The following is a 24,381-nucleotide window of genomic DNA, read 5'->3' as shown; positions in this document are numbered from 1 at the left end:
ATGAACACTTTTTAGCAAAACAACTTCTTAAAGATTTCTTTAAGAAACTTTAAAGATAAAGTTACATTTTGGCAAATTTGTTAATTTTCCCTATCCCTACATCCTGTAGAATGAATAGTTGTATTTTAATACAGAATTAATACTTTTCAGATGTTGGCCAAGAGTCCTTTGAGTATTTAGACTGAAATACAGGCAAGAGATTTAAAACTGACAAAGTATAGAAATGAATCTGGAAATAAAATATGTATGTGTGGGAAAAAAAAAGATTGTTGGAAAGAGAGAGAGAGAGAGCAGATCTATCAAGGTAAGACAGAAGGGGAAATGAAGAACTCGAGGGTTTGGGCTGTGAGAAGCCCGTGAAGTGCCCTGCCTCTTTTCTCTTTGTCCTGTCAAAGCCAGTTCTTGGAATCGGGTGTCGTTTCTCAAAACCCAACTGCTTAGCCAGCCTCACGCTATCAGGAGCAAACAGATGTCTGCTTGTGCACACACAGACACACAGTACTGCAGAGATGAACATAGACATGTCTCTTTACTTTCAGAGGTAACTTTGGTCTGGAATAGGAGACTTTGAGCCTGGTAAGTTGACACACAGTTATTGCTATAATTAGTAATGTCAATAAAAGTTTCTGACCTTCTCTCTCTCTCTCTCTCTCTCTCTCTCTGTAACTGTCCCTATTTCCAGTCTCGTTGTCAGAAGAATCTTGATCCCAGTCCCTAGAAAGTGAATAGTCAGTGTCTGAATATTCAGTGCAAACGACATCAATTTCATTTTCTTATATGACAGAAAGTTGGAATCCAGTGGAATTCACTGAACTCAATTAAATGACATAGCTTATTAAGATTTTTTTTTCTACTTCTTTTATCATATAGACACGGAAATCATATAGACATTTGGAAAACTGGACATATTGATGTTGAGTGCAGGTGTAGAATACTTTTATAAACATTTTCCTGACAATTTATTAATTTTTTAAAAATTTTAATTCAGTTTTTGTATTTTAAAATTTCATGCTTGCATTTTTCCAAAACTAGAAATAAATTGTTGATTTCTGGAATTGCTGAATCTCCAAAGAGCCGGTTCTCTAAGATAAATTTTATATACTGTATATATATTTATCTTGCATACATTCACTGCCCTAAATGACAAAACCCTAAATGCAGTCTTCTGTCTACTCTTAGAAAAACCAATAATACTGTTTAAAGCATCCAGAACACTGCTGTGTACCAAGAGAGTCTTCCTTGTCTATTTGGCATTTACAATATTTAAATTTGAATAAAATAGAAAAATACATAGGCATTATTGGCAATTGGCAAATGCATGGTGAAGTTGCTTGAAAAAAATAATTTATAAATAATCTATAATTCACTATCACAGATACATTTTAATAGTAAAAATAAGATCATTTCCAAACACACAATGCAATGCAAACTCAGAGAACAGACAGATGTGTGGCATAAGAAAACCACTGGTTAATGAGGCTAATCAGAAGAAAAGGGTTCCGGTTTGCTGGGACGCAGAAGAATTGGACATTGTAAAGGAAAAAGGTCATGTGGTCTGATGAGTCTGGATTTACTCTTTTCCAAAATGATAGACACATCAGTGTAAGTAGAGAAACATAAAGAGTCCATCATGCATAGTGCACAAAGTGTTATGACCTGGGGTTGCTTCAGTTGGTCAGCAATGTTATATCACAATATAATGAAGTCAGCAATGTACCTGAATGTACTAAATGACCCGGTTCATATCATCATATCAATGGATATTGTTCCCCTGATGGCACAGACATATTCCAGAACAACAATACCAAAATTCATTGTTCACAAGTTCTGAAAACATAGTTCTGAGAACGTGAAAAATAGTTTTCAAACATGCGACATCACCTCAGAATTACTGGTTCAACTCTCATGTCATTGATCCAACATCTCAGGCAAAAATGTTAATCAAATGTGGTTGTGACATTGCATAAGGTTGTCAAAGGTCAAGGCAAAAGCACATCATGAATCAAGCTGAAGGTGACCCTGTGAAGTAGTAAGAATGTGCAGTTGGTTTGGTGGAGGCAGGGTATTTACATTACATTGCTTCAACACAAGCTACGGTAAGAAGACGTAATATTTATCATATAATTTTGAAACTAAAGTAACATCTGATCCTTTCTTTATATTATTATTGGTTACAAACAGAAACAGAAAGCAATGTAGCAGGCCACAGCTATTTCCCCAAATCTACAACAGCTGCTAAGTTTGGCACTGCTACGTATATTAACTGTCGATGTGGTTAACTTGCCAGCTCTGGCTGATTTGAATGTTGTTTGATGTCCAGTACTCAATGCATTTTAACAGGTCAGTGCAATTGGAAGGATTTTTAAGGGTCCAAGCAACTTTAACATTTACAAACAATATGACTGACACAGGTCAATCAGTTCTATAAGTATATTGGGCCCGCCTCCGAGTGGCGCAGTGGTAAAGTGCTCGCCATCCGGAGATCGCTGGTTCGAACCCCGGGTGATGCTGATTTCCTCCCACAGCCGGAGGCACAGAGAGAGCTGATTGGCCGAGCTCTCTCAGGGGGGCGGGATGAGAGGTACTTGATTAATTAATTACGGCTCTACAGCCAATCAGGGGCGTCTGTGAGCTAGCACTTTCCTCTGAGTGTGTTACTCCGCCCCAAACGGTGTGTGAGCGAGTAGTTCGAAAAGATGCGGTCGGCTGACGTCACGCGGTTCGGAGGAAACGCTGGATAGTCTTTGCCCTCCCAGCTGAATGGTAGTAGTAGCCTTAATGTGGGAGACCCCTAGTGACGAGGAGGAATTGGCCACGACTAAATTAGGGAGAAAATTGGAAAAAAAACAAAAAAATGTATAAAGAAAAAAAATATATATATATGTATTGGGCCCATTAAAAGATGCAGACTGTTTGTCACTTGGGTTACGTCCAGTGAGTAAAAGTACAAGCATTTGGCTGCCACTCCTCCTGGTATTGTTCTTCACTGTTTCATGTTGGCCAATCCAGTATAAGTCTACTGAGTATTTCCAGCTAGGGTCCTAGTCTACTGAGCAACCGCCTTTTCTGTACCAACACCAAGACTTGACAAATATATCCACTGTGGGTTTTTTGCTTGGTCTTCAGGTATGACACCAAGACTATAACACCCTTTTGGTCCTCATCGCCATTATGAAAAGGAAATCTGATCAGATTGTAGACCATAGTGTGCTAGCCAAGCTAGCCAGGTTGCCTAGCTCTGCGTCCAGAAAGACCAGTTTCAAATTGGGCTGTTCAATAGACCTTTGCTCTCCAAAAAGGCCTGTCTGGTCTATGATTTTGTGGTCAATCACAAGTTTGATGTCTTTTGTTTAATCGAGACCTGACACCAACAAAATCACTTTCTAAGCCAAATCAAGCACGCCTGCCTCGGTTTGTTTACATCTCACAACCCTGGACAGGGGGATGGTCTGCTGATATTTTATAACATGACTTACATCTCTGCAGACTGTGCCGATGTATGCTTCCTTTAAATCTTTTGATGTACAAATCAGCGGTCCAACACCTACTGAGTGGAAATGCTCTTATTTTCATTAGTAAACATAGCCATGGTTTTTACTGCAGGTTTTTTTCTACCATGTAACTAAATGTTTAAGCGATCTCCAGTCATGATTTTTTTCCAACCACAAAGTTGATGATTCATCACTATTCTTCCTGGTATTGATAATGTGCAGAAGGGCTCTTAACCCAGTTCCAGCACTTCTAATCTCCTTATTTATTTTCTTTGCTTGATGCAGCCCCATTATTTGACAGTTCTGAAATGGTGACTTTTTTTGGTCAGACAGTGTTTGTTTTAGATTGAGTTAAACATAGAATTAGGTATTACTGCCAAAGCACTTTAAGAATAAGGTATACTGTAAGTGCAGATAAATGGAGCTGACAAAATGGCAGTGGTGGCTCAGAGGGCTAAGGCACTGAGTTACTGATCGGAAGATCGGCGGTTTGATCCCCAGCTCTACCAGGTTGCCACTGTTGGGCTCTTGAGCAAGGCCCTTAATCCTATCTGCTCCAGGGGCGCTGTATCATGGCTGACCCTGCGCTCTGACCCCAGTTACGCTGGGATATGCAAAGAAGGAATTTCACTGTGCTGTAATGTATATGTGACAAATAAAGGCTAAACCTAACTTAACAAATGGTATACACATTGTCACAATGTAACTGGTCACTATATAAACAGTACAATATTGTTAAATACGAAAAAAGCCACTAAGAACTAGATCTCGGAACCTATAGGCTTCACTGAGCATGCTAAATGTTAAAATCTCGAGCATGCTAAATGTTAAAATCTGTGACAGCACAATTAGAAGAAGATCTGAAAGTTCATGTCTATTGGACTTCTTTCTTGTTCAGTAGATACTGTATGTTTCACTATTCATCCAAGTAGCTCCTTCAGTCAGACTTCTTCTGTTGCAGAGCCTTAACAACTGAAGCAACCCCAGATCATAACACTGCCTCCACAAGCTTGTAGAGTAGACATTAAGCATGAAGGGTGCATTAGCTTCACTCGCTTCCCTTCTTACCCTGATACACACATTGTTCTGGAATAAAGTAAATCTGGACCACGTGACTTTTTCTAATGCTCCAAACTTTATTCTCATTTTCCCCCCGATTAAGCCTGATGAAGAGCTTTGAATGGACAAAAGCCAGATCACAGTCATGGTTAATGGGTCACCACTATCCTTCGAATTTTTACTAATGCACTGAACAGTTCTTAACTCAATTTTAGTTATTTCATGAATTTACATAAAAGTATTCTTTGCTTGATGCAGGCCAATAATCTGACCCTTCTGATCCACATCTCCCGACATGATTTTATAAGAAAAAATGGTTTACGATGTACAGTATGTGTGACTGCATTGCAGGTGGTCAGAGGATGTCAGTGAAATTGCAATTCAGTTGTCCAGCAGAAGGTGGCATGGTGCAGAGGAGTCGCTCCTTCACTGGAGTTAACAGTCTCTCTGTCAGACATAGGTACCGTTTGTGTATTTAAACGTTTCTGAAGTTTTCTAGCAGTCTGTATGTGTCATCTGCACTGGCGTGTCTTTTTTTCTGTGTGAGTGTTTGAAGAGGCTGAGGATATTTCAATATGTTAGATATTTATAAAACTATTGAGGATTTATCTATACAAAAAGTGTGAGGGAGGAGAGGGAATTTACAGTAGGAAACAGTTTTAATGCTATGTACTGTACACTATTTATTCATCTTTGTGGTTTTATAGTTACAACTGCCAAAACAGGATGATTTCAGAATACCAACAAAATGATAATAAGAAGTATGTCTAGAAATTTTAATACATATGCGTCTGTGTTACAATTTCCCATGGACGTATATCTGTATTTATCCATGTTTTCATCTCGCCAACTAATAGATAAATGAATATGATATGATACTGTAGTATTGAACTTAGCAGCAATAAGCAACGTTATGTTTTATCATATTTTACCAAACTTGCTTTCAAGTCCTAAATTCGAACATATTTAAAGATAAAACCAGCCTTGTACATATTTAACATGAAATAGATTTATTAGAATTCAAAAGTTCGGTGAAGAGACACGAGAAAAGTGAGTTACATTTCAGTACACACGTTTCTTCTCTTTCCTTCTCTTCTCTTCCCTTCTCTTGCCTTCCCTAGGCTATCTTCTACTCGCACTTCTCTGCGCACCAAAGGCCTGGAAGGAAGATCAATAAGAATCCCCACTTTTATTCAGGGTGATGGCAGTATTCGGGGACAACAGCCTGAGCAGGTGGACAAAGTTTTTCAGGCTTTACAGAAGGGGCTCAAGTATGCACTAATTATGTTATTGTTCTACCTCGCCGCTGTTCTACTGTTCTAGTTAGAAAGTTACTCAATAACTCAATGAAAGCCTTATACTGTATATCATTCTTTAAAGCTAGCATTTTGAGATTTTTTAGATCAAATTAATAGCTGTAGGAAATAATCAGCTTTTGCTTACTGTATAGGGAGTCTCTTGAAGGCCACAAGACAAAGCTGGATTTCCTCTCATCCCAGCAAACAGACACTGTAAAGACTTCAAGACTGGTAAGATTGACGCTTTTTCAGTTCAGATTTGCTTTCTGTTGTGATAGATTGATACAGTAGTATTTCAGGATGCTGTACAATAAAGCAAAAAAATGTAAACAGTGCTTTAAAAAAAAAAAAAAAAAACCCATTCTACTGAAATGGACCACAATGCATATTAGGATTAGAGAATGACACCAAGATTGTGCAGAAAATCTAGTTTAAGGGCCAGCATAAGGAAAATCATACCAGCATAAGGAACATGTCAAATAATTTGAAGCGATTTTTCATTTATCTTTTAGGCTTTTTTCTATGACTTAGAGAAGGTAAGTTTTTTTTTTTTTATTCTTTTACATACACACAATTCTTTTCTATTCTCTTCCCGTTTGAAGCTATCAAATCTGATCAATCCATTGAATCAATGCATTTGTCCAAACAACAGGAAATAAAATCCTTGGAAAGATACATACGGCGACTGGAGTTCCAAATTAGCAAGGTAAGGAACTGAAACCTTTATTTTCACCCGACAGGTAATTACGGCATATATGGTGAGATTTTTGCTAAAATGCGGTAAAGCTAAGGATGAGATTTTTTAAGAAATGGTTTATGTGAGAGGATCCTGCTGTAGAAGATCATTTGGCTTTGGTGAAGTTTCAGGTGTAATATATTATGCAAAACACTATACAGTATTATATAATATATAATACTTACACTAAAAATTAAAGCATCTAAGTAAGAAGTTATTTTAAAAATAAAACTGTTATTATTTAAGGCAATCTACCAATAACCAACGGAAATGATGTTAAACTGTACTACTGTTGTCCAGTTGATGTTCTGTGTCCTACAGCAATTGGATTTCCCCCTCAAATGAAACAACTATACAGTATGGGGAAAATAATATATAATTAATAAAAAAAAGCACACATCACCACTGAAAAACAAACAAACAAAACAAACAACAACAAAAAAACAAGTAGCTCTTGTCATACCACCAACATCCGTTTCATTTATCCCTTTTGGATAAAACCTCATGCTTTTATTTTTATAATGCCACTTTTAGCTTAATAAATTCCAGTTCTGCAACATGTTGTGTGTGTTCATGTCTTATGTAGGTAGAAGGGCTGTATGAGACTTATTGTATCCAGTGGCGATTATGCCAAGGAGCTGTTAATATGAAGCGAGCCTTTTCACTCTCTCCCTCCTCACGGGCATCACAAGAAAGTCTGCTGGAGTTGACCCGCAATCACAGACACAGCTTGGAGGTATATGTGTGCACCCAAACCTAACACAGACACATACCCACGCACACACACGCACACACACACGCACACACATAAAGTCAGAGCAACTTCGGAGAACTCAGCCTACAGCACCCATTGGATTCGCCGCTAATGTCCTGGTGCCAGACATCACAACACACCCCAGAGGTCTTATGGAGTCATATCCCAAAGGGGTCAGAGCTGCCCAAGTGGCACACAGGGAACCTAAACATCATTAAGCATAATGTGTTGCCTTGTAATTCTATCACAGATCTATCAGGCAGATATACAGTATATAAACGCTTTTCCAGCACATCTGAAAGACATTCAGTGGGGTTAATGTGGGACTGTGTGGTGGGAAAGTTATGTGTAAAAATAATCCAAGAATCACACGTTCACAATTTAACAGCTGAAACATATCAATCAGTAATTAGAAATTATCCCAAGGATTTTAATCGTTTGCTTTCAATTTGAAATTAATTGATCATTTAGTCTAAAATAACAGCATTTGTTCTACTTATTAAAAAAACAATTAATTAGTCTTAACTTGTACTAGAAAGTTTAATTAATTTTATTAATTTTAAGCAATAAGTTGTCCTCCCAACCGAAGGAGGTTTATCATCCTTGTCAAGAATGGAATTGCCATGTTGTAAAGTTAAATATCACACACTACCTGCCAAAAAATATTCATATACTGCACACTTTAATATACACTTCCTGATATACCTGATTCTTCGGCCTATAATCAAATACCAACAATTGGAATATGAAGTAGGGCAAGCTCACCTGTTAACCTGTGGTTATCTTTATTACAGTAGTTGTGCAAGTTGGTAGCACGGTGCCATACCTTATTTTAGGAACTGTTTATGGTTACAGGATTTGTGTGCAATGGAAGGGGAGTTGGCGATTTTACTGGGAAAACTGCAAATAAAAATGAAAGGTATATATACATCTCACAAGTTCATTATTATATCTATTTAAGTCACTTACTCTGTTTGAATTCTTTCATTTTGTGCAATCTTTCTCCTTTTTCCTGACAGGTTTGACAGGCTTTGCTCGACTTTGTCCAGGGGATCAGTATGAGGTAAATATGAAGTTTGCATAGACCTTTCCCAGTCAAAGCTGGTCCTTCTCTCTCTCTCTCTCTCTCTCTCTCTCTCTCTCTCTCTCTCTTTCTCTCACTCACTTATTGTCTACCACTTTATCCTGTGAAGTGGTATAGACGATGCCTATCCCAGGAGACTAAGGGCACGAGATGAGGGACATCATGGACAGGGTACTGATACTGCAGATACTGGTCCTTTTAATTTACAATTTGTTTAGTATCCCCACTGCTGTTCAGTATCTGTAGTGTTTTTCAGAATTGTTAGCACCCAATAAAAAAATAGAATAAATAAATAAAATAAAAGAATGATATGTGTATACATTATACAAATTATATATACAAATATAAATGTATGTATAAATGTTTGTACATTATATTCTACAAAAAAACTTCACAAAACTGCTAAATAATGTAGGTTGAGTTTGCCTGGACCACCAGCATCATTACAGCTTTTAATAATTCATCATACTGTTATTATCCCAATTTAAGCAATTTCAGCAGTCTCTTTAGTTGTTTTCTTTCCTTGATGCAGGCCAATATTTTGACCCTTCTGAAACGGAGTAAGATCTTTGCCACGACCACAGGATATGTTTTCTGACATGTTTCTTTTGAAGAAATGAGTAGCTAACTGTATTAATCACTGCAGTAATTATCCAATGTAAAGCCTCCTACCCACGTGCTTAGTTAAGTCCATGTGGTGACTTTATTTTGCATGCCAATTTTTGGTTAAACTGTGTTTTGTAAAATTTATTTAAAAATCGTTTAATAATGGTCAAATCACCTTTGGCAGCAATGAAAGCCTTACAGTAAGTCTGATTGTGAATGATGCTACAAGCTTGGCACACCCTTCTTTTGGAAGCTTCTTCTATTCTTCTTGGCAGAATCGTTCAAGCTTAACCAGGTTGAATGGGCAGGGTCAGTGAAAGAAGTCAACTTTTCACTTTCAGAATTGTTCTGAAGCTGCTCCTGTGTTTTCTTGGCATTATGCTTTGGGTCATAGAATTGTTAGCCTTCATCACAGACTAAGATCCTGAGCATGGCTATAAGTCTCTTTCATTTCCACAAGGGAACTCAGGATCTCATTTATAGTGACGCTTGTTTACCTCTCTGATCCTCTTTCATCTACAATTACTCAGTTTGACTGGGCAGCCAGATCTAATTGGATCTCTTGGTTGTTCCAAATCTTTTTAATTTGAGAACGATAGAGGCTATCATGCTCTTGGGTGCTTTCAGTGCTGCAAAATGTTTTTAGTATCCTTTCCCAGATCTCTGTATTGACACAATCCTGTCATGCAGCTACAGATAATTGTAGACTCTTGACCTCATGGCTTTTCTTTCACTCCAACATAAACCATCTACTGTGAGACCTTACTGTATATAGACAGGAGTGTGCCTTTCTCAATTATGTCCCATGAGCTCAATTAGGCACAGATAGACTCCAATCTATTTGTAGAAGCATCTTTGATAGGAGTAGGTGTAGATGTGCCAGAGCTCAACTGTCTCTTAACAAAGGGTCTGAATACTTTTTAAATGGGACAATTTAATTGTAATAGCCTTAGTTTAACAAAACTAAGGGATAGCAATGCTCTTGTGCAGACTGTTACAGTATATTTAACAGACCAATAAAAATATTTCGAATGGGTCCTTGATTTAGGGAAGAGGATGTAATGATGCTTTTGGGCATCCGGCAGATTCACTGTCACAAAAGCCCAGCCAATATAATTGGGCTATGTGATATTTTTTTGTCCTCTTTCAAATACCCATAGGATTATCATGAGCTTCTTGGAACAGTAGTCCGCTTGCGTGGCTCTTTGTTACCTACAGCTGGGTCATCTTTTTCTTGGTTTAAGTGTTCTGCATCACTTGATACAACATATCCTTAATAATGCAAACGTATGGGTGGGGTAGCACAACAAAAGGTTGGATTTGGACCACTGATTACAAACACCGGGTTGCAGGCTTGACTCAGAAGTGTGAGTGCTCCAAGAAGTGAAGCCCTCCTTACTACCTGTGTCCCTTAAATGAAGCTGACATTGATGGCCCTGCCACACCCTGCTGTGCTTCTGTAGGACCCAAACACAAACATTTTCCTGACCAACAACTGTAACACTGGCTACTGTATATGGCACAGGAGAGGAGTATACACCTGCTCAAGTAGAACATTTTCTGAAGGCTTTGATGAAATAACTATTATTTCTTTATTTATGATGGCTGCCTCAGATATTACATGAGTGAAGGAACTATGTGAGAAACGAAGTTCAGGTGCTTCATCCAAGGACACTGGCCAGGGACACTGGAAACATCCTGCTATATATGTCAGGAGTCAAACAATGAATTGCACCAGTAACACCAGCTTGTTTATCTGTTCCAAACCAATCTCTAAAGCCATCAACCACCGCAAGGGGCCATTGGTGTACTGACATCTGCTGTGAGACTATTAGACACTCTAGATGATGGATACTCCAGTTACATCTGTGACAGCAGCTGGTGGGCAGCAAGCTGGGCTTCCCCTAGAATGCACATTAGTTTTAGGTTAAATTAGGTTTTACCAGGCAACAATAAATGATGCGAATAGTACTGACATTTATTGTAGATCACTCTTAATTTGTAAGATGCTCTAAGGAAGGTCTCATTCTTCTCAATCTTTTTGAATAGCTTTAATAGCGTTTTGTTTTTGTGCATTTGTGAGCTCGTGTAGGACGAAGGGGTGGAGAGCGCTTTCAGTGTACACTGTTCCAAATGTTGCATAAACACCAGTTCAAAAAGATACATTCGGAGATGTTTCATGTCATAAAGGCATAATGCATATTATAACCTTTGCCCTCCCTGGTAGCTAGTTATTACCTTGATGGGATAGTGCACTGGCATTTTTATTGTCAATTTATAAGTAGTTTAAAACGTTGTTTATGAGTTTTAATAGCGTTGACACATATATTCTGAAGTAAATACCAGTTCTAGAACTTATCCTGGTAAAATAATGTCATAGAATCATGCAGTCGGCTAAACAATAGTTGATAAACAAATCCAAACCAAACCACTATTATTTTGTAGGTGTTAATCCGTCTGGGGCGACAGAGGTGGAGAATCAAAGGGCAGATCCAGGCTGATGACAAACAACTGTGGGATGAAGAGGAAAAAGTTTTCCTCCCTCGTATCCATGAGAGCTTTGAGATCAAGGTGAGGGATGCGCCCAAAAACACACCTGTTCACATTGGACCTCCTCTGAAAGCTGTGACAACAGAACACTCTTTTTGTCTATTTATAATGGCTGCATCAGTTACATGAGCGAAGAAACTACTTAAATGATAGAGTTGATGTACTTCTGATTAAATGTTTAATTATTTGATTTGGAGTATTTGTATTATAGTGATATTGATCATTAAAAAAAAAAAAATTATAATTTAAAGATTGCGAGTTCAATTCCCGGGTGATGCTACAGCTATCCGCAACATGTGTAAAGACAGCATATTGGTCATGCTCTCTCAGGCAGGAGGAGTGGCATCCCCTTACTCTCACATCAATCATATGTGACACCAGCTAATCACGTGGATAGCGCTTTTCTCTAAGTGTACACTGTACCAAATGTTGCGTAAACAGCAGTTTAATACAGATACAGTTGAAGATGTCATAAAGGCATAGAGCATATTATAGCCTTTGCCCTTCATGGTTGCTAGTGGTTACCTTGATGGAATAATGCACTGACAGAGCAGTAGGCGGGAATTGGCTATGAATAAGTTATTGATAAAATTAGAAAGATCTACAAGCAAACGACGAGCTTTGTAGGGCGTCATAATATTATCAGCTGTGCAGTCGGAAATTGTGACGTAAACAGTTCTGCAGTACAGTTGATTAAAAAGTGATTCTGCAGTACAGTACTGTACATTTAGATAATTCTTTTAAAATATTTGTTAAATATTAGGTTGACAATAAAGCCAATAAGTTGCTGTAGGTTTAATAATTTTTGGTGAAACCTTCATTTCCAAACCTGCTCTCCTACATTTTGGTGGAGGTGGGAATGATTTCCCATTTTAAGAATTTGACCTAAATGTAGGACCAAAATTACGTCACTCTGAGAATTTTTGCCTACTTACGGTAGGAGCGACTCTAAGGACTTTTTCCTACTCTAAGATGCTTAGTGAATACTCACTCATCGGCTATACTGCTTGATCCTGTATACAGATTCACGGGGGGCATTGAGCCTACTCCAGGAGACTTAGGACATAAGACAGGGTACACTATGGACAGGCTGCCAATCTATTAGGGCAGGGCACATACTGTACATATACACACTCTGGCCAATTTGAGAACACCAATTAACCTAATCTGCATGTCTTTGGACTGGGAGGAAACCAGAGCATCTGGAGGAAACCCACCAAGCACAGGAAGAACATGGAAACTCCATGCTCAATGCAGACTCAAGGCAGAAAAAGTTTTTTTTTTCTGCAATTTAATTCCAAAAGTGAACCTCTCATAACACACCTGTACACATACTGTAAAGTGAAATAATAAATCCAGTATCTTAAAATATCTCAGAAAAAGTATTTTCCTTTTACTGTACCCCTTTTTAAAAAATAAAATTTTGATTAAAAAAATCTCAATTTAATCCGTTTTAAACACTTAAATGTACAAGAGGTTAAACACTTACGCAAGGTGCGGAGTTTGTTGTATCTCTAAACAAATGTTATGGGTTGGTGTAGCTGAACCCGTGGGAAGGTGCTGAGCAGATGTTTAAAAAAAACTAAAAAACGATTTACTGTAGTACAATGATATGTGGTTGCTTTTGGTAAAGTCTTGTCCAGTGCCTTCAGGGGTAACTAAACATCTGGGAAACATCTGGTCTCCTCCTTCCAACACAGTGAAGGTTATTTACTAGCAGTGCCTCTATAGGGACAGACCTGAACAAACTCTGACAGCTGGAGTATCCATCTGCCTCTCAGGAGGAAATGAACTAGAGGCTCTTTATCAAACCATCATGATTTGGTCCATGATTTGTGGAAGCTGTAGTTTTTTTATTTTTTATAACCAATCTTACTGAATGTGTAACCAGAATAATTGAACATGGTCCAAACTGTAATATCTAACCCCTATTCGTGACACCAGAATGCAAACGTTAGTGATCAAGGTAATATTTTCCACACATACAGTATTTGCACAAATTACAAAGTAACAAAAGCTCCATATGATATCATGTCATTTAGGTATCAGAGGTGAAGGGCCTCAGCTCCAGCTTAGTTGGAATGGTGACATGTAAGTGCACAGACTTTTACACTCCACAAATGATAGTTGTTGACATTACAGAACTGGGAACCATCAAACTCCAACTGGAGGTGGACTGGAGGTGAGTACTTTATTTGTAAAACACAATCTTAACACATCTACACTTTGCATCTTAAATTCTAATATCTTTTACACATTCTTGCTTTATATACAGTCCATTTGACAGTGACGTGATTAAGAATCTTATGTCATCAACCAGTCGACATTATTCCCAAAGCAGGAAAAGACCGGTGAGACGTCTAACACCTACTAACACTCTCACAAAGAAATTAGTTTTTATTTATAAAAAAAAAAAAAACTTTTTATTTAGTTTTTAAAACATATCATGCATGGTACATGAAACCTTAAAAATAAGTTCATGCATCTCTTCATTGACCCATACCTTGATGCACCAGTTTCACAATGCTAGTGGCTCTTTCTCTGTTGGCTCACATAAATACAGGGATGTCTTAGCTTATCTATCTGTCTGATTCTTCCCAGGCACTCTCTCCATTTGTCTATGAAACGGCCAGTCCTCCTCCAATCTTCCCTGACCTTTCCATGGATTGTGATTCAATGGATAATGTGGATAACCTTTTACAGACACCCCTTAGAGAGGTAGAATAAATGCAAAACTATATAAGTTTCAAATGCAAAAAACATAATGCTCTAATCACCAAATGATCATCTATGCTTGAATCTGCTATCTTTAGGGTGATAAAAGTGGTGCTTGCCCTTCAGAGCCTGAGACCAGCCCTTCTAGTTCAGGGTATAAGCAAGACACCATACGTATCTATCAGAGTTGTAGCACTCCTGACATTCTTAAACGAAATGGTGTGGTGGCCACCAACCAAGAATTGGAACCAATGAAGCTGAAAAAAACTACTGATGACCTGATGGTACAGGAGTTAGAAGAAGGAGTTGAGGAAAAGCCAAAGATCTCTGCAATGGCTATAAGGAATTCCCAAAAAAGAGCAATGGCCATGAGAGTTGGCTTGGCACAAGCACAGGTTACTGCTACCTTGCAGGAGATGAGTTTTGACAAGAGAGAATTAAAACACCTGAATCTACAAATACATCAGCTTTACCAGGTTTTAAAGGTGATCTCCTGCTTTTTGTTTAAAACTCAACACTCTAAAACAGATGTTTAATGATTGATCACCAATGTTTGTCCCGTTTACTTCATCTTACTTCTTAGACGGACATCTACAATCTTCAGACGTGTTCTAGTGAGGCACTAGATGTAGAGGAAGAAGAAGTGCTGGGCAGTTTTGACTTTCTTTCCATTGACTTCAACACAGAAGACAACAACTCCTGCAAGAGTAGCAGCAGGCTCATGGACACTAGGTAGGGTAGAACTTAATTTCTAGTGGGAGAATTGAAATTTAGTACTGGAAGTCAATTGATGTTGAAGTTGGCATAAACAACCAATCATTAGAGACATAATGTATACAGAAACTAGAGGGCATAGAGGAACTGCAAGATAAATATAATATTTAGATTTAAAGAATCACTTAAAATTTTAAGCTCACATCTGCTTTAGTATGGATTCGGTTAATGTTAAATATATTGGTTATTGGCCAGGTTACAACTTTTGAATGAATACAAACCAAGATCTCTGGATATACTGAGGTATGCAGTATAGAGGAAACTGCATAGATGAAATATGAAGACAAAATATGAAGGAATTTATAAGCAATTTGCTGCTGCGGTAGTTATACCATATTGATAGTTTTAAGCTGGGTTCATTCCAGGTTGAAAGAGAACAACATGACAAGTCGACCGGGGATGTCAGAAGATACAGTAGTGTCATCAGAAGGGCAACATCCAGGGCAAATTGCAAAAAGAACAGACTGTGAGAACCGATATCTACTCAGCACTGGGGAGTACACTCTGGATCAAGCCTTGGAGATCCACCTCAACATCTGTATTGCACTGCTGAGAGTAAGAAAGCATAATATGCCTGTCAGTCCATATTCAATACATGAAACAAAAATATCTGTAACATTTTATCCAATGGATGATGATCTGTTAGACTTTAAATCAGTTCCTGTCATTACACAATAGTGCCACATAGGTTTGTCATTTCGTCATTTAAGTGACAAATGATCTGATGTGGTGTCCCCTGGAATAAATAAACAAAGCCCCTACACCCCCCCCCCCCCCTCCGCCCCCTCCCCGGCATGTTGCTTTATTTTACAGGCACTGAGGGTGACTAATTTGGACTACATGCAACAGTATATCCTGGAAGAACTATCATGTCAAACTTCTGTGCTTGAAAAAATCACCTTTTTTACACAGAGGAAAACTTATGATATCTCAGCAACAGAATGTAAGTGCCTATATGTATAGTCGTGAAGCTGATCTATTTGCTTTAATTATTAACTGAAGGTGTTTTGCATTGCAAAATTCTGTGTTCTACACTTTCTCCTTAAAACCTAAAAGGTAGTTATAAATAATATTCATTTAATGTTGACCTAATTAATATTAAACATAGAACAAGTTACCATTATAAGCACGAAAATGGCAGCATGCTGTGGATAAATACACAAATCAGCCATAACATTAAAACCACTGACAGATGAACATACATTCGAACATTTAATTACTATGGCATCTGTGAATGGGGATGGATATACAGTGGTGTAAAAAACTATTTTCCCCCTTCCTGATTTCTTATTCTTTTGCATGTTTGTCACACTTAAATGTTTCTGGTCATCAAAAACCGTTAACTATTAGTCAAAGATAACATAATTGAACACAAAATGCAGTTTTTAAATGAAGGTTTACGTTATTAAGGGAGAAAAAAAAAACTCCAAATCTACATGGCCTTGTGTGAAAAAGTGATTGCCCCCCTTGTTAAAAAATAACTTAACTGTGGTTTATCATACCTGAGTTTAATTTCTGTAGTCACCCCCAGGCCTGATTACTGCCACACCTGTTTCAATCAAGAAATCACTTAAATAGGAGCTACCTGACACAGAGAAGTAGACCAAAAGCACCTCAAAAGCTAGACATCATGCCAAGATCCAAAGAAATTCAGGAACAAATGAGAACAAAAGTAATTGAGATCTATCAGTCTGGTAAAGGTTATAAAGCCATTTCTAAAGCTTTGGGACTCCAGCGAACCACAGCGAGAGCCATTATCCACAAATGGCAAAAACATGGAACAGTGGTGAACCTTCCCAGGAGTGGCCGGCCGACCAAAATTACCCCAAGAGCGCAGAGACAACTCATCCGAGAGGCCACAAAAGACCCCAGGACAACATCTAAAGAACTGCAGGCCTCACTTGCCTCAATTAAGGTCAGTGTTCACGACTCCACCATAAGAAAGAGACTGGGCAAAAACGGCCTGCATGGCAGATTTCCAAGGCGCAAACCACTTTTAAGCAAAAAGAACATTAAGGCTCGTCTCAATTTTGCTAAAAAACATCTCAATGATTGCCAAGACTTTTGGGAAAATACCTTGTGGACCGACGAGTCAAAAGTTTAACTTTTTGGAAGGTGCGTGTCCCGTTACATCTGGCGTAAAAGTAACACAGCATTTCAGAAAAAGAACATTATACCAACAGTAAAATATGGTGGTGGTAGTGTGATGGTCTGGGGTTGTTTTGCTGTTTCATGACCTGGAAGGCTTGCTGTGATAGATGGAACCATGAATTCTACTGTCTACCAAAAAATCCTGAAGGAGAATGTCCAGCCATCTGTTCGTCAACTCAAGCTGAAGCGATGTTGGGTGCTGCAGCAGGACAATGACCCAAAACACACCAGCAAATCCACCTCTAAATGGCTGAAGAAAAACAAAATGAAGACTTTGGAGTGGCCTAGTCAAAGTCCTGACCTGAATCCTATTGAGATGTTGTGGCATGACCTTAAAAAGGCGGTTCATGCTAGAAAACCCTCAAATAAAGCTGAATTACAACAATTCTGCAAAGATGAGTGGGCCAAAATTCCTCCAGAGCGCTGTAAAAGACTTGTTGCAAGTTATCGCAAACGCTTGATTGCAGTTATTGCTGCACATCATATCACAGCATATGAGATAGTGTATGTGGAAATAGACTGATCAGATTGCCCATGCTCTTTTGGTGGCACCGTACTGTATCATTTAGCCATCACAGTTTGGCTATAAAGAAATCAATGAACAAAGAAATTTGCAAGTGATCCCAGACTTTTGAGCGGTAGTGTGTATTATTAAGTTTACATTTCAAGAAATATTAGAATTTTGTTTGCTCTGGTTTTCCTTTAGTGTGGTCTGGGGCACCAAAGTTGAGAAATCTCACGATGTTGTGGAGCGAGTGCTGTGGAAACACCCCAGCATTTTGTTGCACTGCCGACTCATTTCTCAGAATGCTACGCAGACGGTTCATTCATAAAGTGAGAGCCAAGTTGCCAGGCCAAGCTGATAAAGGTTTCTGTTGTATTGTATTATATGATATTGTGGTATTGTATGGTATGTAATGCAATTAATTTGGGATTCATTTTCAAATCTTTCTCTTAGTCTTTGCTCACTTGGTGCAGCAGGTCCAGGCTTGCTCTATGATGGTTCCACTGGCACCGTGCACAAGGGATCTAGTGTCTTTGTTTCAGTTACTTGTCTACCTCACCAACTGGAAGATCACCAACTTTGGAGAGCATATCTCTCACATGTCCAAAGAAGGTATGTGCAGGGTATAGCCCAACACCACAAGTTTCTACAAGTAAGGTGTAGTATGTGCCCTAAATTATCAGAACATCACACCAATTCTTGTTCCGTTGCACTGGTTCACAATGACCTACAGCATCAGGTTAAAAATATTACTGTTTAACATTTAAGGCCTTTCATAATTTTGTCCCTATGTATTGATGGGAATTACTTCAGATGTACAATCTTGCTCGCTCCTTTTTGGTACTCGCCAGTCTATGTTGCAAAGTGCAAGTAGGCTCTTAAGACTTAGCTTTTTAGATTGGCCAACTCACGTCTATAGTTATTATACAACAGTTAGTTCTTACTGAGTAATCTGATTGGACGAGAAGTATTCCACAAGTAGTGATATAAAGCATAACAGCAGGGGGGCATTTAAGTACTGTACTGTCAGTCTCCAGTATCTACATACTGTAGATCACTAACTTTCCATTTCATGGTATTTGGAATTCAATTCCAGAACCTGAAGTTCCATGAAGTGAATCTCATACGTTTTGGTTACATACAGTGGTACCAGTAAGAATTTAAAATTAAGTTTACACCTTTTAGTTACATTTACGTGTTTGCAGAGCAAAATAACTGGTTAAATAAACATACAAATCATTATCTGACAGCTTTGGTAGAACTGTTGTTTAAAAGATCCCTTGATGTCATGCTGTTGTACCGACTGTCAGTACAGCTGTGAAATTGTCCTATAATCATCTTTTGATCTCAAGCCCAAATGATATTAAACATAAAAACACCGTAAAGCATAAACACCTTAAATGCTTGTACAAAGTACTGAATAAAGAGTCTGAATATTTAGACCTGGGACGGGAATGGAAATCAGACCCTGTAGTTGCAAGGCGACAGTTAACCACCGTGCTGCCTAAAGGAGAAATTATAGTTACATTTGTTTTGTTTTTTTGCTAATAACTTTTATTGAATATTCACTTATAATGACAAACAAACAAATGCAATGCTACAGGACTTGGGGGAGGAAAAAACTGAACAAAATGAATAAACTTATAAACAAAATAGGATCATACACAGTTAATGTTTGCACATTTCAACTGACATAAAACTAATCACTCTGTCAATTCTTTAACAAAATCTATAGCGGCAATCCAAGCATGCTTGACTATTGCAAAAAAAGTTTCTTATATAAATAAATAAAAAATACTTAAATATCTGAACCCACTGTATGAACACATACTCACAGATCTGTGATATTTCTTATTATATATGTTTTTTTCTTTTCTTTTAGTGTATTTATTATCATGTCTGGAGAGCCCAAAGAGGAGAAGAGTTCTAAAGAAACTGAAGAGAAGGAGGATTTCAGAACTGCAGCCAATGAGTCAAACCCTCCAGCACCTCGCCAGGTTGCTTACAGAAGATAGTCAAAAGGTTGTGGTTTCAGCAAACTCGTGTATTAGTAGGGCTTCAGCGAATAAGTCCTTTAGATTAAAGGTATGGAATAAGCAACATAATGCATGTTTTTAAAATCTAAATCTAAAAACACAGGCATGTTGCATTAGATCTGCTGTTGTTCACTTTGACAGGCCCTGGTTCACTATACATGGCTGTTAAAAGACAATGACATTCAAGTGCAAAAGCAGGCGTGTTTAGCGCTGAAATGCTTAAAGGTAAACATTTTTATTTTTTAATAAAATCAGTGCCAACGTTGCTAATAAGTTATTAAAAGTTATATAATGATTTCTTTGACAACATCAAAGACTATATGACAATTGACAATGATAATCGTTAAAAGCGCTATACAAATAAAATTGAATTGCATATATAACCTCTTTCAAATATCTAAACTCACAAGTTAATTGAAGAGGAATCTGTAGACCTGCAGTTACCCATTCAGCCTTTCAGAAGTCATCAGCATAAAATCAGACAGATAAAGATCAAGCAGCGTCAGTTCATATTCACTTTAAAATATTCTGAATGAAGAAAATGTGTGATATCTGTGACTTTACCCATGGCATGGCTGTTGGTGCCAGATGGACTAGTTTGAGTACAGTATGTCAGAAACTGCTGATAACCTGGATTGCGGAGTTTCGACAGAATATTGTAGAAAACAAAAACCATGGAATGAGTGACAGTTCTGTGGGTTGAAACTCCTTACTGATAAGAACGGTAAGGGGAACAATAGTTTGAAGCTGCCAGAAAAGATACAGAAGCTCATATTATTACTTTACTATTTAAGCATAAAAGCATTACAAAATGTGCAATAGTTTGGTGTGGCTACATTAGCATTATACCACTCCTGTTAGCTAAGTATGGGAACCGTAGGCTGGCATGGGCAGAGGCTTAGCCAAGCATTTGTATGATTTAATGCATTGTGCTGCTGTTACATGATTGACTGAACAGACATCTACATACATGAGCAGGTGTGCAACCGCAGAAATGAGCAAGTGTACTGGTGAGCACGGTCATTAGGTACAGCGACAGAAGCAGTCCTATTTTTGTCCAAAATGTCCAATTTCTCTGGAAATGAATACAGACCTACTGTAGTATGAACTGCGCTACAGTATCGCAGACATTCCTTCTTCATCACAAATCAAAGTGTGTAGCACCGCCAACATGGATTTGTCTTATTAGATAAAGTACTGCAATACACTCACGAGTTATTCTGACTGATCACCTTTACCTGTTGGTAGTGGGCTGCTATGGTTTTAGTCTCTGATTTTAAATGATCCACTTATAAATAATGGTTCACAAAAATCTTTGATTATGGTTTAGATTGTGATAAGTACATTTTTTTTACATGTGACGTATTGCATGTCCTAGGCCCTTGAGAGTGCGGAGCAGGTGGCTGAGCTGTGGCACTCCACAGACGAAGACTTAAGGAATGCAGCCAGAGAGACCATTCTGTCATTCGGTAATCTTATATTCTAATGCCACAAGTACAGCCGTACCATACAGTACTTTAAGAGTGAATCACAGACTACATTAATACACTCAGTTAAGAACATTAAATGAAATTAATTATAGACTTTTTATAGATTTTTATAGATAGAATTATATATTTAGAATTATAGATTTTAACTGCTAAAGCTTGTTACATTCTCTGTGCCTGTGAGATTCACTTCCAGGGATGAGGGATGGCTGCAGGGAGTGGCCCAAGCCACGCCCCCTTGACACACACACACACACACACACACACACACATTTAAGCTTGCTTTTTTTTTTTCTTTTCTTCTGACAGTTTTACATGCTCATGTACAGTCCATCTCAAAACATATAAATATCAGGGAAAATTATTTAATTTCAAATTTAAAAAGTGTAACTTTCTTATATTCTAAAATTATAAAATGAAATATTCCAAGCCTATTTTGATCATTATTTCTTTAGGCATTAGTTACATTAAAAAAATAAGATCATACATCAATTTTAAAATAAAAGTATTAATTGAAAGCAGGCTGTTTTAGGACAACATTTTACACATAGTGTATCAAAGTTACATTGAAAATGTTTAATATCAACTTAATATTGCCGTTTTTATTGCAGGGAAAAAGGGCCACAAAGCCTTCCAGAGGATGGAGCAGATCTCTGCTGAATTACAAGAGGAAAGTTATAAAAACCTAAAAACTGAAATCACAATCTTGTAGTGATTGCACATTTTTTGTAGTAATTACACTAATTCATTTATTGCTGATCAGAAGACATTAAGAGGTTTAAGAAATTAGGGGGGAAAAAAGACAATCCAGCAATATCCAACAGTAGGACTTGTTTCTTTAGTTCCTTTTTAAAAAAAAAAAAAACATTGAACATATAAATGAGTGTAATATAATTTATTTAACAAACATAATAATAGTGTCAATCATTGTAAATAAGGTATTAAAAAAACACGTTTCTGGACAGCGTCAGTGTCCAGACATTAACATGCATTCCACAATTACAGCCCCAGGGAATAAAACTGCATCACGTAAAAGCCTCAGTCGGAACAGTCTGACGCGATCCAGCCAGCCTGTCTAAATGAATTTTCAATCAGAATAAGAGAAGTGGTGTAAACCTTTAATAATCCATTTAGTAGGGAAACACATATATGTCTGCTCTGTCCTCATGGACAGCAAGTTAAAACAAAAAGGCAAACGTGAAATTCTATGTGAAACTGGGCAAATCTGGCACAGAGACATTTGACATTACTCAGCAAGTTTACAGCGATGCTGCAATGAGTCGTTCGAGGTGTTTTAAGTGGCACACGTGCTTCAAGAGCAGAAGAACATCACTGGCAGACAACAAGAGATCAGGAAGATCATCGACAAGCTCAACTACCAAAAATGTGGAAACCATTCGGCATTGCATCGAAGAACTCTGTCAGCGTGCTGTGGATGAAACTTGAGTGCATGGTGTATGACCCTGAGACAAAGCAACACCCTTCACAGTAGAAGAGCCCATCATCTCCGCTACCCACTGCACCAGCTAAAACACACTAATCACTGCAATCAAATCTTAAGTACAATATTTGTGTGTTTAGATCCATGTTGTGAGTTTTATGGTTGAGCGGTGTACATATTTTTTGTAATTAGTAATTATTAGTAGTAATTTAAGTATTTTTCTTTTTATTCTTTACACAAAGATAAAATACATGATAAATAAATTTGGTAGGATGTATCATACTTGTATGTTTATTTCAATACCAACCTTTTGCAAAAAAATAAAAAATAAAAATTAAATGTTATTACTTCATGGAGTCACTCTTGTATAGCCCCCCAATTTTTTTCTTCTTTGTAATTAACATACGACCAGAATTACAGTACATACGCCAATATAATACGCTGATTATTATATATGGTTCCACTGGGCTCTTCTATGCGATCGGACCAGAAGTTGTTTAGGTTACCGGGAGATGATGTTAATGTTTTGGCTGATTGGTGTAGGCACGCACGCACGCGCACACACACACACTAACTAAAGGAAGAATTTGATATGTCTACGTTTTCAGTTTGCTAGACATGCTAATCTCTAAACAAATTCTGATCCTTTTAACTCAGGTCCATATGGACAGCGACAGGGTGTGCATTTACATGGATTCAACTAATACTCACAATATTAGCCCTGTGGAATAAAACTGCATCATGTAAAAGTCTTAGTCGGAACAGTCTGACCCGATCCAGCCTGATCTAAGTTAATTTTCAATTAGGATGAGAGAAGTGGTGTATAATAATCCATTAGTAGGTAATAATAATAATAACAATAATAATGATAATAATAATAGTAATAATAATAATAATAATAATAATAATTTATGGTTAATCACAAAAACATAACTATTTATTATTAATAATTATAAATAATAATAATACATTTAATAATCCATTTAGTAGATACACAAGAGCCATGTAAACACGTGATCTGATTGTTTCTCTGAACAGAATACAATGTACTTGGCAAAAGAATCTATGTATTTACCCCATGTATACATAGTATCATAGCCGACGTGACAAGTTTCTGGGAGGGAAATTATGCTTCCATAATAAAATAAATAAATAAAAATTGCAAAAACTTATTTACAAATTGAACACAAGTTTAATTTTGAAAACTTTTTAAGAGCTGTCCCACATGTCTTTACTTTTCCCCCAGATCTACTGGCTGAGGAAGGGGCACTGATTGGCCTGCCATTTCAGAAACAGTAAAGCATCTGATTAATTATAGATGAGACTAATTTCTTGTAACAATTTAACACAGTTAACCCTAAGCATAAACAAGCATTGGAAGTCTCTCCTGTTTCTCCAGGTCTCTGTAAACATCTCACAGCGGTCAGAAATCACTAAGAAGAGTTCAGTCTGATTAAATTCCTTCATCATGTAAATGTACATCTTTAGATCAACTTCCATGTGAATATTTTAGCTGAACATGTTAAGTGGGATGATTTTAAATTAAATAAAGAAATAACGTCGATGATAACATAGCTAGTGATAAGTCTTGTGTTGATTCCAAGTATTTGGTAGCTGTTCATTGGAACCCTCAGTATGCAGTCCAAAGAGGTGTTAATGCAAGTGAAGAAACAACAACAACAACAACAAAACAG

General features: G+C 37.6%; 1 protein-coding gene across 2 annotated transcripts; it reads left to right on the top strand.

Moving 5' to 3' along the window:
- The first annotated feature begins 480 nt into the window (after positions 1-480).
- Positions 481-23,514, top strand: ripor3 (RIPOR family member 3). Of its 2 annotated transcripts, XM_053499213.1 has the most exons (24): positions 481-576; positions 683-721; positions 4,902-5,010; positions 5,672-5,821; positions 6,001-6,079; positions 6,361-6,384; positions 6,501-6,554; positions 7,171-7,320; positions 8,194-8,257; positions 8,358-8,401; positions 11,474-11,599; positions 13,621-13,760; positions 13,854-13,929; positions 14,180-14,296; positions 14,392-14,778; positions 14,877-15,025; positions 15,433-15,622; positions 15,881-16,010; positions 17,925-18,086; positions 18,177-18,335; positions 19,606-19,808; positions 19,901-19,984; positions 21,138-21,228; positions 21,858-23,514. In XM_053499213.1, exons 3-24 carry the CDS (start codon positions 4,913-4,915, stop codon positions 21,956-21,958), a joined length of 2,778 nt encoding a protein of 925 aa, XP_053355188.1. In that variant the 5' UTR covers positions 481-576; positions 683-721; positions 4,902-4,912; the 3' UTR covers positions 21,959-23,514. The 2 variants fall into 2 exon arrangements, with proteins under 2 accessions (XP_053355188.1, XP_053355189.1); XM_053499214.1 differs by lacking the exon at positions 683-721 and having other exon boundaries at positions 548-576.
- The last annotated feature ends 867 nt before the right edge of the window (positions 23,515-24,381 follow it).

This window comes from Clarias gariepinus, chromosome 6 (genome assembly GCF_024256425.1).
Source record: "Clarias gariepinus isolate MV-2021 ecotype Netherlands chromosome 6, CGAR_prim_01v2, whole genome shotgun sequence".
NCBI classification, from domain to species: Eukaryota; Metazoa; Chordata; class Actinopteri; order Siluriformes; family Clariidae; genus Clarias; species Clarias gariepinus.
Note: the sequence above shows the minus strand (reverse complement) of the source record. Positions and strands in the feature narration are given on the sequence as shown.